Consider the following 16051-nt stretch of genomic DNA (forward strand, 5'->3'; position numbering starts at 1 on the left):
GGAATGTCATTCAACAAAAAAAAAGTGAGGGGGAGAAAATAAAATGTTTTCCAATTATCTCCTAGATTGCAGAATGAACCACTCTCCAAAATGGTTGGATAAGAATACAGTACCAAAATACATGACAAAAATTTGTTACAAGTTTTGTACTTAACACAGATGTCGGAACAGGCTAGGAACATTTTATGCAGACAAACAGATGTAAAATAAATTCTGGGGAAAACCTTAAAATTTTGTTCATGTATGGAAATTGAGATAGTTTGGACAAGTACCATCACAGATCTTGGACCAATCTTCAGGATTAAACAGAACCCCTAGGTCCCGTTCCTATAGTGGTTTGAAGGAATCATAAACTGAGGAATCAGAGTAAACTAATAAGGCCAGATGAATGCATATTTAATCAAATGATTCCTTATTTGCATATTTAGAAAAACTGTAATTCACAAAATGTTTGCAATCCTTAAGTAATCAATCAACTGTGGAAGTATGGTGATAAAAATGTGTGTGTGTGTGTGTGTGTATATATATATATATATATATATATATATATATATATATATATATATATATATATATATATATATATATATATATATATATATATATATATATATATATATATATATATATATATATATATATATATACACTGTTTATTATTTCACCCTTATTCACCTGCAGTGTCTTGCCTTAAACGAAGATCTTCCTCTGCCGCTGTCAGCACGGAGTGAGTAATAATGAATAAGATAATTATCCTGATAACTGTAAGTGTGTGTCTGCTGCTGAGACACGCTGCCGTCATGCAGATGACAGATCACCAGCTAAATTACAAAAGCACGTCCCTCGCACCCGTCCCCTGCCAGAGAGCTTCACTGCACTGATTCCTCAATGGAGGAAACGCAGTCTCTCCAATCCAATCCCTGTGCTGTCTCTATCTGCTTTACACATCGCAAATCTTCCTTCCAACTACAGTAAATCTGTGCATCTACCTGTCTTTGACTAACATGACAGTTTCTGGCCACAATGAGAAATGAATTACCAATATTAACACTTTTAAAACAATAATAACACATTTAATATAAAAAACGTAAATTAAAGTGTTCTTTTGTGAAGGAAAAAATTTAAATTAGAGTCAATAATATACAATTACATTACAGTCATTTTATAAATACTTTGTTAAATACTATATATATAATAAAATAATATGTAGACTGTACATAAATTCTTGCTCCCTTAAACTGTTTGTCATTTCAACTTGCATCAATCAAACTAAAAATATTAAGGTAAAATTTGTATAACTTTAAGTTGAACCCTGATTAACTTATTAAAACACAAAAAATAGTTGCTGTCTCAATTTATTGTCATTACATTTTTTACAGTGTATGAATATATAGTAATTATATAATACTACTATGACTACTCCTACTCCTACTACTACTACTTCTACTACTAATAATCATCATCATCATCATCATCAAACCAAATGAACTAAATTAAAACAAATGAAAACAATATGACAAATGGATGACTATAATAAATGATGGACTGAATGTTAACGTTATAGATGTTAATTAACACAAAAGAAGAAAAACATTTCTGAAATAACAAAAAAATTTAAGTTTAATGTTTTGTGATGAATAACAGTCAACATATTATTAATGGCAATGTTAATAAAGACAATGCTCCAAAATAATAATAATAATAATAATAATAATAATAATAATAATAATAATAATAATAATAATAATAATAATAATAATAATAATAATAATAATGAGAAGAAATTAATATTAATAATAATAATAATAAACTATACAATTAAAAATAAAAAAACAACAACGATTAATAAATAAATAAATAAATAAATAAATAAATAAATAAATAAATAATAATAATAATAATAATAATAATATGTAAAAAGACTAAAGGTACTTAGTCTGGCACGTTTCCACAGTTAGCGCGGTTCGTTCGGCATATGTAAATCCAGCAATCGCACTCGGATCTGCGCCAAAACGATGGGTCTGAGATCGCCTAAGCTGAAGGAACATGAATGAATGATGATGTTTCCCACAAAAAATAAGGAGCATTTATTTCCAATCACAAAATTAAAGTAATCCAAATAAAATAAAACAACAAAAAAGGAATTTTGTGAATGTGCTAATTTTTTATGTGACACTAACATGACACGCTCTTTCAATCTCCATCAGTGCCTGCAGCAGAGAGGGTTAGCCATCATTACTATCTACACAAAAGCAATAAAGCAAAATTGAATGAACAAAAATAATGAAGGAAGACAGAGTCACGGCCAATGAGATACATAATGAGCAAAGGAAATGGTCTTTATTGTCTATTGGGCTGCTTTAACACAGCGAGAGAAACGTAAAGAGATAAAGGGGCTGAAGCCTGATCTCTTTGCCTCCTCAAAACTCTTCATGGAGCACAATGGAGTCCTTGTGCAAACCAGGTGAGAAACATACTCATGTCCAGCAGAGCAAACACAGCCAACAAGATGAATGTGGCACAGAATGAGACAAAGGATGATCTGGGTATACTTTACTTTCACAAAATTGACTCAAAATTTACTTCAAATTTAAAAATAACCAATTTGCTAGTAAAATATCCTAATACAGAGTCCCTACTGTTTTCAGCTTATGTATATATGTATTCCAGCATATGTTTTACGCATGTTTTACGCCCTTCAAGCCGAACCCAGTATTGGGAAACAACCATATACACTCATTCACGCACAAACACTACGAACAATTTAGTTTATTCAACCTACCTACAGCTTATGTCTTTGGACTGTGGGGAAACCGGAGCACCCGAACAAAACCCACGTCAACACGGAGGAGAACATGCAAAGTCCACACAGAAATGCCAAGTGGCCCAGCTGGGATTCTGTACATTTAATTTAATAAATATTTTATTAATTGTTATTTTTATTTTATTGAAAGAGCAGCTTACTTACATTTTTCTGCTAAATTAATGTTTAATGTACAAAAGAAATAAAAAAACACAAACAATAGTTGTGTAAGAACAATATTATTGTTGTTGTTGTTAAAATATTATTCTTATTATAAAATTCTTTTTAGTTCAGTATAAGCAGTGTTAGGGAAAGTTACTTTTTAAAGTAATGCATTACAATATTGAGTTACTCCCCCAAAAACGTAACTGGTTGCGTAATGGAAAGTAATGTGTTATATTACTTTTGAGTTACTTTTGCCTTATTTTTCCTTTTTTTAGAGAAGCTCTGCATTTAACAACCATCTAAAAATGCACACCTTTATTTTCCTTTAAAAAAATGTAGGATAAAAGGATATTTTGAGAACTTTCTGAACCCAGAGCTATACATGCTGTATATTCAGATTAATGAAAGCATGTAAAGTAGTGTGTTTGCTGCTTTTGAATGTTTTGTGTTATTTGTATTCACTGTCCATTGAGATAAAGATGATAAAGCCTAAGGGTACTAAAATGAAATAATTTATATTAAGGTAAAAACAGATTTAAAATGTTTAATAACAATATAGACGATAAAAAAACAAATCAAATCAAAATTAAGCTTGAGCTTTATACACTGAATAAATTGCTTCACATGGCCTTAACAAATCTGTAAATCATTTCCCAAAAGAGGGAAAAAAAAAAAATCATACTATATTTAAATAAACGTAGTCGCTTCTATGGTGGACAATAGCTGCATCTCCTCAAGAATAAAAGCAATAACCTTTTTTTTTTTTGTTTAGCCGAATTGTTTTTTTTTTTTTTATCTGAGAACATGAACTGACGTCAATCATTTGTTGTTTAGCTGGAGGCGAGGTGCGGGTGTAAGTGCTTTGCATACACGTTTGTTTTGTTTGTTTGTTTTTTCAATGCCGTGTTTCTTGCAGTGGTCAAGAGTTTACCTTACACATAACCTACACTTGACAACAATCCACTTATTTTCTTCGATCAGTTTAAAATAACAATGATCCATTGCAAAAATGTAAGTCTCCGGCCTGCCATTGTTTCTGTTTCTGACTGTCTGATGACAGGTGATTCGTGAATGAATCGTTTGTTTTAACTGGATCTTCTAAGTGAACCGGTCGAGTTGTCGTGAAACGGTTTGCGGCTTCATTAATTACTAACATACCAGATACTCCCTCTGACTTAAAAAAAAAAAAAACAATATCCTGAGTTATTCAGTTACTAGAACAGTAGACCGACTCCTCTGCTGTGAAGAAAAGAGACCTGATGATGATGAGCGCGAACCGACTGTCTGTTCTCCCGCAGCACGCTCTCTCACTGTGTGTGCGATTCAACCTGACTAAGGTCATTTTTATTCTGCAATATTTCGCCAATTAAGGTAAAGTAACTCGTGGTAAAAAATTTTAAAATTAACTCAAATAATATTACTTATTTTTAAAAGTAATGTGTTATTTTACTCGTTACTTCGGAAACGTAACATTTTTACAAAACACGTGTTACTTATATAACGCATTACCCCCAGCGTATCGCATTACCACCAGAGTACAAGTACATATTACAAATATAGATATTAATATATTTACATCACCAGCAATTTCCCAGTTCAAAAAGCTACTTGTATTGTGTGGAGAGAATAACAACAACATGATGTTTTCAGATCAGACGATGCAAACTTAAGCATAACACACAACCAATAACCAGGCTAATGAAGCGGCCTCTAAAGTTTGAAATGATCTCACAGACCCTCATGTGCCCTGTGCTGGAGGTAACTGAGTGCCGCTATACTCACTGGCGAGATGCAGGCTAAGGGTTCGGCTGGTCAGAGCCCCTGTGGAGCTGCTACTCAGGCATCTGTATCCGCCCTCCACACCCGCTGGAGCTGGGCCATCCGCTGAGGAAGCCGAGATGAGCAGGGAGCCGTTGGGCAGAGGCCGGATGGTCTGGCTCTCGGAGAGGACAACTCCATCCCGCAGCCAGGTCACGTTGAGCGGGGGCTCACTGGCCCCCAGATGGCAGTCCAGCAGCAGAGGGTGATCAGGCTCCAAAACCACATGAACCGGGCCAGCACCGCAGCTCAGCTCCACTGATACAGGCTTCTCTAATGAGACAGAGATAAGCAGAGTTGATGTTACAGGCGTCTGGCTGACAAACAAACAACTGAAAGAAAGAAACAGCCTAAGGCAAAACTCTCTGCTTCAGTGTTGATATTAATGATATTTATTGCAAATAAGTTTAATAAAAATACATTTCATCTACAAGTGTTGAACACATTTCAGAGTAAGGAGGGCATAATTGATGACAGGCCTTTGAATTATTTGAAAAACAATTACATCTTGGTGTCTTGTAATTTAAGTGAAGTTTCATAAACTAATTTCGAGAGGAGCACGTGATATGATTGAGCACGACTGGCCGCTCATCTGTAATCAGTAATAATCCCATCAGAGTGATCCTAGTTTACTATAAATGGATCATTTTCTTCCTACTGCTCTATCTTCTTTGGAAGAATCCCCCCTTCCACCCCATCTCCTCCTTTTCCTCCCTTTTCTAAAGGGGGAGCTCTCGAGACCTACCTGATCTCGGATCTCCTGATATGCTTATTGACTGGGCAGGAGCCCTGGGCTCAAATATCTCCGAGCTCAGGGTTCTCTCCCGGGACAGCATGCCAAACCTGCTTTACACGCCAAGCATATCTAAGTGGGAACTCTTGAAATAATTCAATCCACAGGAGTCAAATTATTCAAATATGGACCCTTTTCACAAACCTGTTATGATGCATTTAGTGGTCATCAGCATCTTAAATGCTTGAAAGTTTTTAATATTTTACTTTTTTTTTTAAATGTATGAACATTTACATGTATTTATGTACAGTATGTAGTACATCATCTTTGCTTCAATTTACGAGGTGTTTCTAATGCAGCATCTATGGGACAGGACAGCAAATCTGATGTAATTCTCTCCTCTGGCTGCTGTCATCAGTTTCACACAATTGTTTATATTTTCTGAAAGTCTTTATAACATCATGATGGAGCAAATAGGATTGTAAAGTAGAAAGTATTTGTTGTACTCTCCTTTTCACTGTGCTAACTTTTCCCAACTATGACAACTTCCGCGACTGAGAAACTCAGAAATGTAAAAAGGGTCTATAGACACTGTTCAGATGTTGAAATGCAAGACATATTTCAGGTCCTCAAACTGCCCCTGTGTGTAGTAATTGAATATGTTTAGTTGGGTGAAAACAACCGATCCAACAAACTGGTGTTCATCTCTGCCTTTGAAATTGGCCTTTAAAAGGTTAATCAGCAAATAAGAATAAAATATTCAATAGCCCTGCAAAATAAATGTAAAATTAATTTCACCAATGAAAACAAGGCCAAAAAAATGTTCAATGTCTAAGACTTGAAACAGAAACTTAGGTCTGCGGAGTGCGTAACATCACTGAAAACTTTGAATGAGCATGCCCTGATGCACTTACATAATAAATGAAAACTCTTCACAGTGGTTTAGTGGAATAAAACAAAAAAACTCATGTTGTTTAGTTATTTTTTGACTACGTTTAGTCGCACCTTTTTTTTAGTCGAATGTAGTCAATGTTAGTATCTAATGATATCAATGTTGTCTCATATTTGTCTTGAAAAAATTGTAGTCATTAAAAAATGCTTGGAAAAAAACTAACATTAATTTCTAATTCATAATACAGGGCGTTTAAATGCATAGATTTGTATATACAATACTAGGATTTTGCAAGTTTTAGTAAAGATTTACCTGTTTTAAGATGTAAAATCTAATGTTCTAACCTAAATTTATAGGAAGCACACAATGAGTTTAATTAGCAACACATAAGTTTGGAAACTTTGGAACTTTTTATTTATTTTCTTAAAAGCTCTGAATGACTGAAATATGGAAATAAATCACAAAAATATGGAAATAACTTTTACTGTCCTTTCTGATTACAAAGTAAAATAAAAGTGATCCTCTTTAGCAGGATTTTTGTCTTCTTGTCTACACTACCTGACAAAAGTCTTGTCGTCGATTTCAGTTGTAAGAGCAACAAATAATAACTTGACTTCTAGTTGATCGTTTGGGAAAAGTGGCAGAAGGTAGATTTTTCAGATAAATCATCTGTTGAACTGCATCCCGATCATCACAAATACTGCAGAAGTCCTATTGGAATCTTCATGGACCCAAGATTCTCACAGCAATCAGTCAAGTTTGGTGGAGGAAAAAAAAAATAAAAAATCACGGTTTGGGGTTACATTCAGTATGAGGGCGTGCAAGATCTGCAGAGTTGATGGAAACATCAACAGCCTGAGATATCAATACATCTGTGCTGCCCATTACATTACAAACCACAGGAAAGGGCAAAATCTTCATCTGGATGGCGCTCCTTATACTTCAGCCTCCACATCAAAGTTCCTGAAAGCAAAGAAGGTCAAGGTGCTCCAAGATTGGCCAGCCCAGTCACCAGACATGAACATTATGGAGCATGTCTGGGGTAAGATGAAGGAGGAGGCATCGGAGATAATTTTAAATAATCTTGATGAACTCTGGGAGTCATTCAAGAACGCTTTCTTTGCCATTCCAGATGACTTTATTAATAAGTTATTTGAGTCATTGCAGAGATGTAAGGATGCAGTTCTCCATGCTGGCCATGGAGTCATACACAATATTAAATATTTTTCCACTGCACCATGACTTTATATTCTATACTGTACATCATTTCTGTTGAGTGACAAGACTTTTGTCTAAGCAAAGTCAGACCTTACTGTCCTAATTAAATAATTAAAAATCAAGGCATGATCATATTTTATTTAGGCAAAATAAGCATAATCTAGAACTCTTTGCTTTTCATATATATAGACACTTCTGATACCAAGTGATTAAGTAGAAGTCAAGTTATAATTTGTTGTTCCTAAAACTTGGATAGGCAACAAGACTTTTGTCAGGTAGTCTAGTGCAAGATGTAAAATCAAGAAACATTTACTCAAGAAGCAAAATACCATGAGATAAGAGGTCATGTCTATTCTTAAATTTACCAAAGGGAAGTGAGTTTATGATAAAAAAAGAACCAAAATCCGCCAATGGGCTTTGAAAAATCACCTAAATTCAAACGCAAAAGTAAATGTCATAGCTCATGACACACGCAGGCTTCTCTAATGAGCGAGAGACAGAGGGGAGGAAGAGTTGATTTTACAGGCACAGAGACAAGCATACAAACAAACAAATCAAATAAAGAGAAAAACGAAAGCCAACAGAAAATTATCCATGGGTTGTTAACAGCGAATCAATGCAACGTACAATTTCACATGTTTCTCGTTACTCGGATTCGATTTAAAGGCAGATCTTTGCTTATTTAGAATGAATTGACTAAGAACGAATTCAATTTGGTTCACAAAGATTTGATTTGCTCATTTCATTTCACAGAATACAAGATGCATTTTCATCGGAAACGTGATGTGACATATTTCAAAGCGACTTACATAATGCAATTAATGTCAAGCAAGCGCCTCTTCTCAGACATCTGTGTTGGTGCTGAATGAGTATTTGTAAAGCTCATTTCCCACATGCTGCTTTACACTTTTGCTTTAAATAAATGCGTTTATACTTCATGTTTATAATAAATTATGATTTTAGAGTGTTTAACGAAGCTATTTTAATTTTTTTTTTCTATTCTGAATACTGATGAATTTTAAGGATGCGCTGTGAAGCGAGGGAAACAAAACACATTTGTATGTGTTCTGTATTATTTAGGGTTACTAATTGGCTAAATGGGCTCAGAAAAAAATTACTTAATTCAAACTAACTGTAATCATGATATATACTGCAATATAATACGATACACAAATTGCATTGAACTTAAGAGGATATAGTTCACACTAAACTGAAAATTCTGTCATCATTACATTTAAGAAAAATCTTAAAACCTGTAACTATTGACTTGCATAGCATTTGTTTTTCTTACTATGGAAGTCATTTGTATAAGAATTCTAACATTTTTTTTTCAATATCGTCATTTGTGACAGAAAAAGGAAACTCAAAGATTTAGAATCACTTAAAGCAGAGTATGGCGAGTTCATCTTTTTAATTCTGGTGAACTATCCCTCTAAAGAGCCCATATTATGCATTATATAAGGCCATATTTTGATTTTGGGCATCTTCAGCAACAAGCTAATATGGATTCATTGTCTTATAATATGCATTTATTTTTATCGAATTATCCCAACGGCTTCCATATGATGTGTTTAGCGATTCATTTTTTCCCAAACCTCTCCTTTGCATGATGCTAATCTGCGGTGATTGGTCCGATGACCCAGTCTGTTGTGATTGGTTGGCTGCGTTCAGTGTGAGACGAGACAAAACTGCCCAGTATGCAGCCAGCCATGGTGCAGAGTAATATGTGTGAGCCCAATGCAGGAACGCATTAAAGCAATGCACATAAACAACAGCATATTGCTCCATTCTTAACTGTAAACGCAAGTAATAACAATGACATACATTAAGCATTAATCTACACAGCTGTCGAACTATTTTGAAAATTGACAGCTCCACGTCTGTGTAAGAACAGCTGATTGTGGCCATAGCAATCACAAGCTCAGAAATGCATTTAAAACGGTACACAAAGCAGCATGTTTTGCATTTTTCAAGCAATTTTAGATGCGACATGTGAATGGCCCCATACAGAGTTATCCAGAGAGATAGAGTGCAAGCCGCACGGATCAATTACAAGTTACAACACACAATTAAATACATATTTTGCAATCTAAAGCAAACAAGGAGGCAACCATTTTAGTCACACTTAGAGGTTGTGAGCTGAACAAAGAAGAAACTGGTCCATATGATCTCTGCAACTTAGGGTGCACTCACTCTATGCTATCTGAACCGTGACCAGGTGCGTTTCCCAGTTCGTTTGACAAGTGTGAGTGCTCCGAATCAGGCCCAGGCATGGTTCAGTTGGCCGGCCCTGGCCCATTTGGAAGTGCTATTCGGTTTGGCTTTGATGCAATACGCTTGTAGTGCGAGTGCAAAATGTGTCAGAGCGTGAAACTAAACATGCAACATCACTTTTAAGAGATTGTTTCATATGGATTTATAAATCATTCTTACTTTTCAATGAACGCAAACTGTCGTAGTTTATTAAAGACGCAAACCCCTCACTGCACGACAGCTGCACCTTCAGCAAACCTCCTAATACGTGCAGCAAAAGGACTTTTATGATAATTTATGTGTGTCAAAAGTGGTGGATTTGTTCAGCAAATGATTTGACTGTCACTGCATCCCAAACAATTTAGGCGACATAACTAAAGTAATCTTTATTGTGCTGAGCGAGAGCACTTCTCTTCTTTTTAAACTGAACAGTTGTATCATCGATGACATAAGTGTGCTCTGGTTTGGAAGGCAAAATGCAGTGTGAGTGTAGGCCGTCGAAGGAGAGAGGAGGGGGGACAATCACGCTTCAGCACGGTTCAAGGCAACTGTACCTAGTGTGAGTATGCAATTAGTGACAAAAATCCCATACATTAACAGTCTTTGCCGAGACTTCCTTTAATAACAAACAACTGGTGAATCCTGCATTGCAGGGTAGATTATTGTATTAATCATCAGAAAAATGAACAAGCTAGTGTGCAATTTTGGTACCAATCAGTACTGAAATTTTAAAACACAGTTATCACTCATCACTATATGGTCCTGAGTAGGCCCACATGGAATCTGTGCATGCAGAAATCCGCAGATTTCTGTAGATTTTTAGCCCATTATTGAGTCTATTTATTTACTTGTGTCAAGGTGTGTAAATTTATATTTATTCAGTTTTTAAATTATTTTCAGTAGTATTATTGACTAATATTAAAATGGTCATATGATTTATTTACAATATAGTTTGTAAAGTAATATTTTCTGTCTTTTAGTCGATCTATTATATAAGAGACTTGCTTTGTTTACCAAATACAGTGAGTGGCTCTAGATGGATTTGCATTGTAAACATTAAATAAAAGTTAGAAATGTATTATTTTGTATTTCATTTGATAAGTTTTTAATTACGATACTCCCAAAATAATTCCGCAAAAATCGACAGATTTTTTTTTTTACAAAACTTTAAGCAGAAATAGCAAAAAATATCCCCAGATTCTGTCTGGCCCTAGTTATGAGCAATCCAATCTCACCGCAAATAGTAAACTAGTGTTTGAAGGGAAGGGCAAGTTCAAATTTTCCTGGTCTAGTAACTCCTATACGGCAACGTTTCGTGTCAACATCAATATGAAAAAGCTAACAATTTCAACTCAAGACTATTTATAGAATCGACTCTGAGTTGACTTTTTTTTTTTTTGAGAATCAATTGTTTTAAACACGGTGCACTTTCAGATTTAACCTCAGTAGTTTATTTCCAATCACTTACAGCTGTGTTACACACTGCTTGGGAAGGTAATTTTCAAATACCCGTAAGTGGGGCTGTTTAAGTAAATGTTTTCAACATAATATTTTCATCATTTATCTCAGCTTAGTACCATACAATACAATAAAATGGCAAACAAAGCTGAATTTTAATATTATTTTAGTCTTATATTGAAAAAACGATAAGTAGTTATTTTTCACAAACACTATATAAACAGTCCTTGTTATACATGAACACAGAGCTCCCTTTATAACAACCCTAAATCTAATCCAACTCAATATTTAGTTAACAAATTACATTTATTTTCACCAAGCAATGAAAACAGATCTTGTATCTGTGTACAGTCATCTGGAAAACACCATTTGCTTTACACTAAAAAAGGACCCTGCAGAAGGGAGTTATTCACGTTGTCAGTCATGTCAAGCGTAAGGCAATAATTTTATAACGACTATGCTAATCAGCCAGCCATAACACTATTTCACCACTCTTTACACACACACACAAACAGAGTAAGACCACACATTAGTCCTCTACATTTTCGTGCTGCAGTAAGCTCCCAATTAATTACGCTAATGGGAAATGGAATTATTTCCTAGATTAAAGTGGAAGCTGACCCTCCGGCATCCCTGCATATGCGTGCGTGTGTGTGTCTGTGTGTGTGTGTGTGTGTGTGTGTGTGAGAAAGAGAGAGACGGAGACAAGCTAGCAAGCAAGAGCGGCTCACACAGCCAGCGCACAAAAGGAGGAAGAGAAAACACAATAATACTTGTTGGCTGGCTGAAAGCCAGAGTGCACAGACAAATATGTGAGAGAGTGACTTCTGAGGCAGAAACAACACAGACTGACAGAGAGAGACTCGTAATAAGTTCAGCACAACCAGAGCCGCGGGGTCCCTGAGTGCAATCGCCTACCTCTGTTTATAGGTGAAAATAAGGCCACTAAGCTCCGGGCTCTAAAAAGGCCAGCACAATTCTAAATGAGACCTTATTAGTAAGCGAGAGAACAAATGTGTGCGTCTGCTCGTAGATCTGAGAGGAGGAAAAAAAAAAAACTAAATGCTGGCCACAATGAGCTGCACTGCATCAAAGGCATGAGAGATCCGTGAGCCATAATAACAGAAACACTGGCCTACTTTCACCAGCCATTAACAGTTAGACAGAGACTGCAGGATCGCTTCAATAGACAGTCACCTCAGCTCACCTTCACTGCGCTTCTCTGTCCTCTCGCCGCCTTTCTTCTATTCAATCCTCAATTAAATCCCATTAAGCGTATTTATGCCAATTTCTCTGAGCATTCTCTGCCACTTTTTTTTTTTTTTTTTGAGTGGGGCTGTCGACTAAGGTTTTCAAGATTCTTGTTGACTAAAGGAGCATGAGTTTTAATTTCAAGACCAGTCAAGTGCACAACTGTTGGAACATCAAAGTTGTCGGCACATTGCCTTATTTTTTTCCGGACATCATTACTGTGTTTCATAAATGTCACAAAAGTAACACAAATGCCTGCAAAATTCCAGATATGATAAAAAAGAAGTATTTATGAACCTTACTGTGCTAAAAATCACAAGGAACAAAAGTGAAACGTGGTTTTGGAACACTTCCTGTGAAACTAGCATATTTATTCTGATGTGATCACCAGAAAATGTTACAAAAGCACATTTCACATGCTTTACAAGTGTTCCACATAAATCGCATATGATTCATCAACCCTTATTACAGCATATCCAACTCGATATTTAATTAAGAAGTTACTTTTATTTTCACTAAGCTATTAAAACGTATCTCTTATCTGCGTACAGTCATCTGGAAAACACCATTTGCTTTACACTAAAAAAGGACGCTGCAGAGGGGAGTTATTCGCATTGTCAGTCATGTCAAGCGTGAGGCAATAATTTTATAATGACTACGTAAATTAGCCAGCCATAACACCATTTCAGAACTCTGGACACACATGTACACAAAAAGGGAAGGACCACATATTGGGCGCACATTAGTCCCATGAAAAAGTATTTGATTTTAAGATGCAAAGCTAATGTGTTTTTTCTCTAAAGGAATTTTGAGAAGTGCTGGTCTAGTTTTTGTCTTGACCCTAGACTGTTTACACAAATCCAACCACAAGTACACAATCATGACACTGCATTAAATTTTTTACAGTATTAAATGTCCTGTGAAGAGCTTTGAGCTTTTTTTTTTTATTCGATGTTTGATGTAATCTCAACTAGAAAATTTAAAGAGGGCGGGACATAGAGTAACTCCTCCCCTTAAAAAACTGCCAATAGTGTTTTGTTTTTATCACAGCTCTGCCAGTGACAGTGGTTGAGCTTAAGTGCATCAAATGAAAAGCAAATGAAAAGCGTCTTGAAGGAGTTACTAGAGAGCATTTGATTGGTCAAGATTTGATTTGAAGTTTAAGATGAAGAGAATAAAACTTGATTTATTTAGGCGGAAGCGACAAACTAAGCTTTAAATGTTTATATTGGTTTTGTACTTTCTGGATTGTGTCACTGTTTTGGAGCACATTAGATTATAGATGTCCTTAAAACAGACTGAAGCAAACTTCTAAAATTTTTTATTTTAAATTTCATAGGACCTTTAAATAACTAAATAAAAGCAAACACAACGAACACCTGAACATACATATCAGCAAGATACGAATGACCTAACATGATGGAAGACACCATTGGGAAAAATGTAAGTAATATTTGTTTTGACTTCTTTTTTTCTGGACATCTGAGGCAAACTTGATCTGGACTCAGTAGATTTCAGTTTGTGCTCTATCTTATACCAGTTTAAAGGGGTTAGTTCACCCAAACAGTTTAATTATGTTATTAATTACCCTCATGTTTTTTCAAACCTTTAATTGTCTTCAGAAGATAAATGAAGATATTTTAGATGAAATCTGACAGCTTCCTGATTCTACATAGACAGCAATGATCCTGGCTCGATTAAAGGTCACAAAATACAAAAAAAAAAAAAAAACATCTTCAAAACAAACTATGCACCTTCAGGGGTGTATACAGTGGTGTACATTAAACAGTTCCTTCTCCTCATTGTCAGTATAGGGAATGTGTATACTGAAGATGAAATGTCTCAGGGGTTTGAAACGGCATGAGTGCGAGTAATTAATAACATAATTTATTTTTGGGTGAACTAGCCTTTCAAGTATAAATAGCACAAGTAGTGTTGTTCACAATAAAAATTCCAAAATATTTAATTTTAAATACCTGGATGTTAATCATTTGATATGAAAATGAAAATGTACTTTTGGCATTTAACTACTGAAGCATTAATAACAAAGTGGAGGGGCTGGGGCTTTCAGACTCTTATAATGAATGTTTTATTGTTTTGAATATTTTTCAATCATGTATTACAATTGAACATCCAATAAATAAGGTATAAAAATGTACAACACTTAAAGTTGACGGACTAATTTTCCTTTGGTTTAGTGCAGTGTTTCTCAACCACGTTCCTGGAGGCCAACCGACACTGTATGTGTTGGATGTCTCCTTTGTTAGTCAAACCCATTACAGGTCCTTCAGTCTCTGCTAATGAGCTTATGATCTGAATCAGGTGTGTTTGGTTAAGGAGACATGGATAATGTGCACAACTGGTGGTCCTCTAGGAACGTGGTTGAGAAACACTGGTTTAGTCCCTACTTTAAAAGCAGTCAACACAGCTGAATGAACAATTCCTCTGGCACATATTTTACCAGCAGATACCACTCCATCTGCAACCAACCACTGAGAGTACACTAACTTGTGAACATCCCAGTATTGGGAAAAACCCAAACATTCTTTAATATTCACACTCTACATCCAATTTAGTTTATCCAATTTACCTATATACCCCATGTCTTTGGACTGTGGGAGAAACTAGAGCACTAAAAGAAAACATACGCAGACACAGTGGAGAACATGCAAACTGCTGAGACTCAAACAGGTGACCTTCTTGCTGTGAGGCATCCAATGCCTCCCACACTTTTTTAAAAATCATAATCTGATTAGCTAAAAAATAACAAGAATGACAGGAGACGTGCTTGATAGATTTGGAGACGTGAACAGTACAGTAGATTTGGAAACAAACGTTTTATGGCACCAAACCCCTTAATTAAAGAAGATTGATGATGTAGTTTACAACAGTGACCATGAGCGCTTTATGATCTGAATTTTCAAAGGTAAGTGAAGTTCTCAATGTAAACCCTTCAAACACCTCCAAGAGTTTTAACTTTAAGACACTTTGGGCTCTATTTTAACAATCTAGGCACAAAGTCTAAAGCACATGGCACAAAAGCATCAAGCGCACGCCCAAATCCACTTTTTCTGTGTTAAGGATGGAAAAATACACTCTGCGCCCTGGCGCATGGTCTAACAGGGTTGTGCTCATTCTCCTAATGAGTTATGGGTGTATTTTGAACATAACATGCATTAAACCAATTAGAGTCTCATCTCCCATTCCCTTTAAGAATCAGTTGAATCGTGCCATGGCGCATTTGCTATTTACATGGCGGACTTTGTAAGTGTAAAAACTGAACGCTTCACTAGCGAGAAAACAGTTAAACAGGCCATCTGCAAAAATGAGCTCTCCATTCGGCCTCTTTACTTTCTCTTTACTTTTATTTTGACTTTACTCCTTTACTGTCATGGATAAGGAAACAGTGTTGAACACATTCCACTGAAGACATTAATTAGTCTACAGTACATTTTTATTT

The 16051-nt window shown here is 35.5% G+C and overlaps 1 protein-coding gene across 1 annotated transcript in view; it reads right to left on the reverse strand.

Moving 5' to 3' along the window:
- The window catches only part of igdcc4 (immunoglobulin superfamily, DCC subclass, member 4), a 123511-nt gene that overhangs the window by 68458 nt on the left and 39002 nt on the right, over positions 1 to 16051 (reverse strand). Inside the window, exon 2 of the mRNA XM_056461598.1 lies at positions 4751 to 5059. Coding sequence (XP_056317573.1) covers positions 4751 to 5059 — 309 coding nt within the window. The remainder of the gene's footprint in view (positions 1 to 4750; positions 5060 to 16051) is intronic.

The sequence above is a fragment of the Danio aesculapii genome, chromosome 7 (assembly GCF_903798145.1).
Source record: "Danio aesculapii chromosome 7, fDanAes4.1, whole genome shotgun sequence".
Classification (NCBI taxonomy): Eukaryota; Metazoa; Chordata; class Actinopteri; order Cypriniformes; family Danionidae; genus Danio; species Danio aesculapii.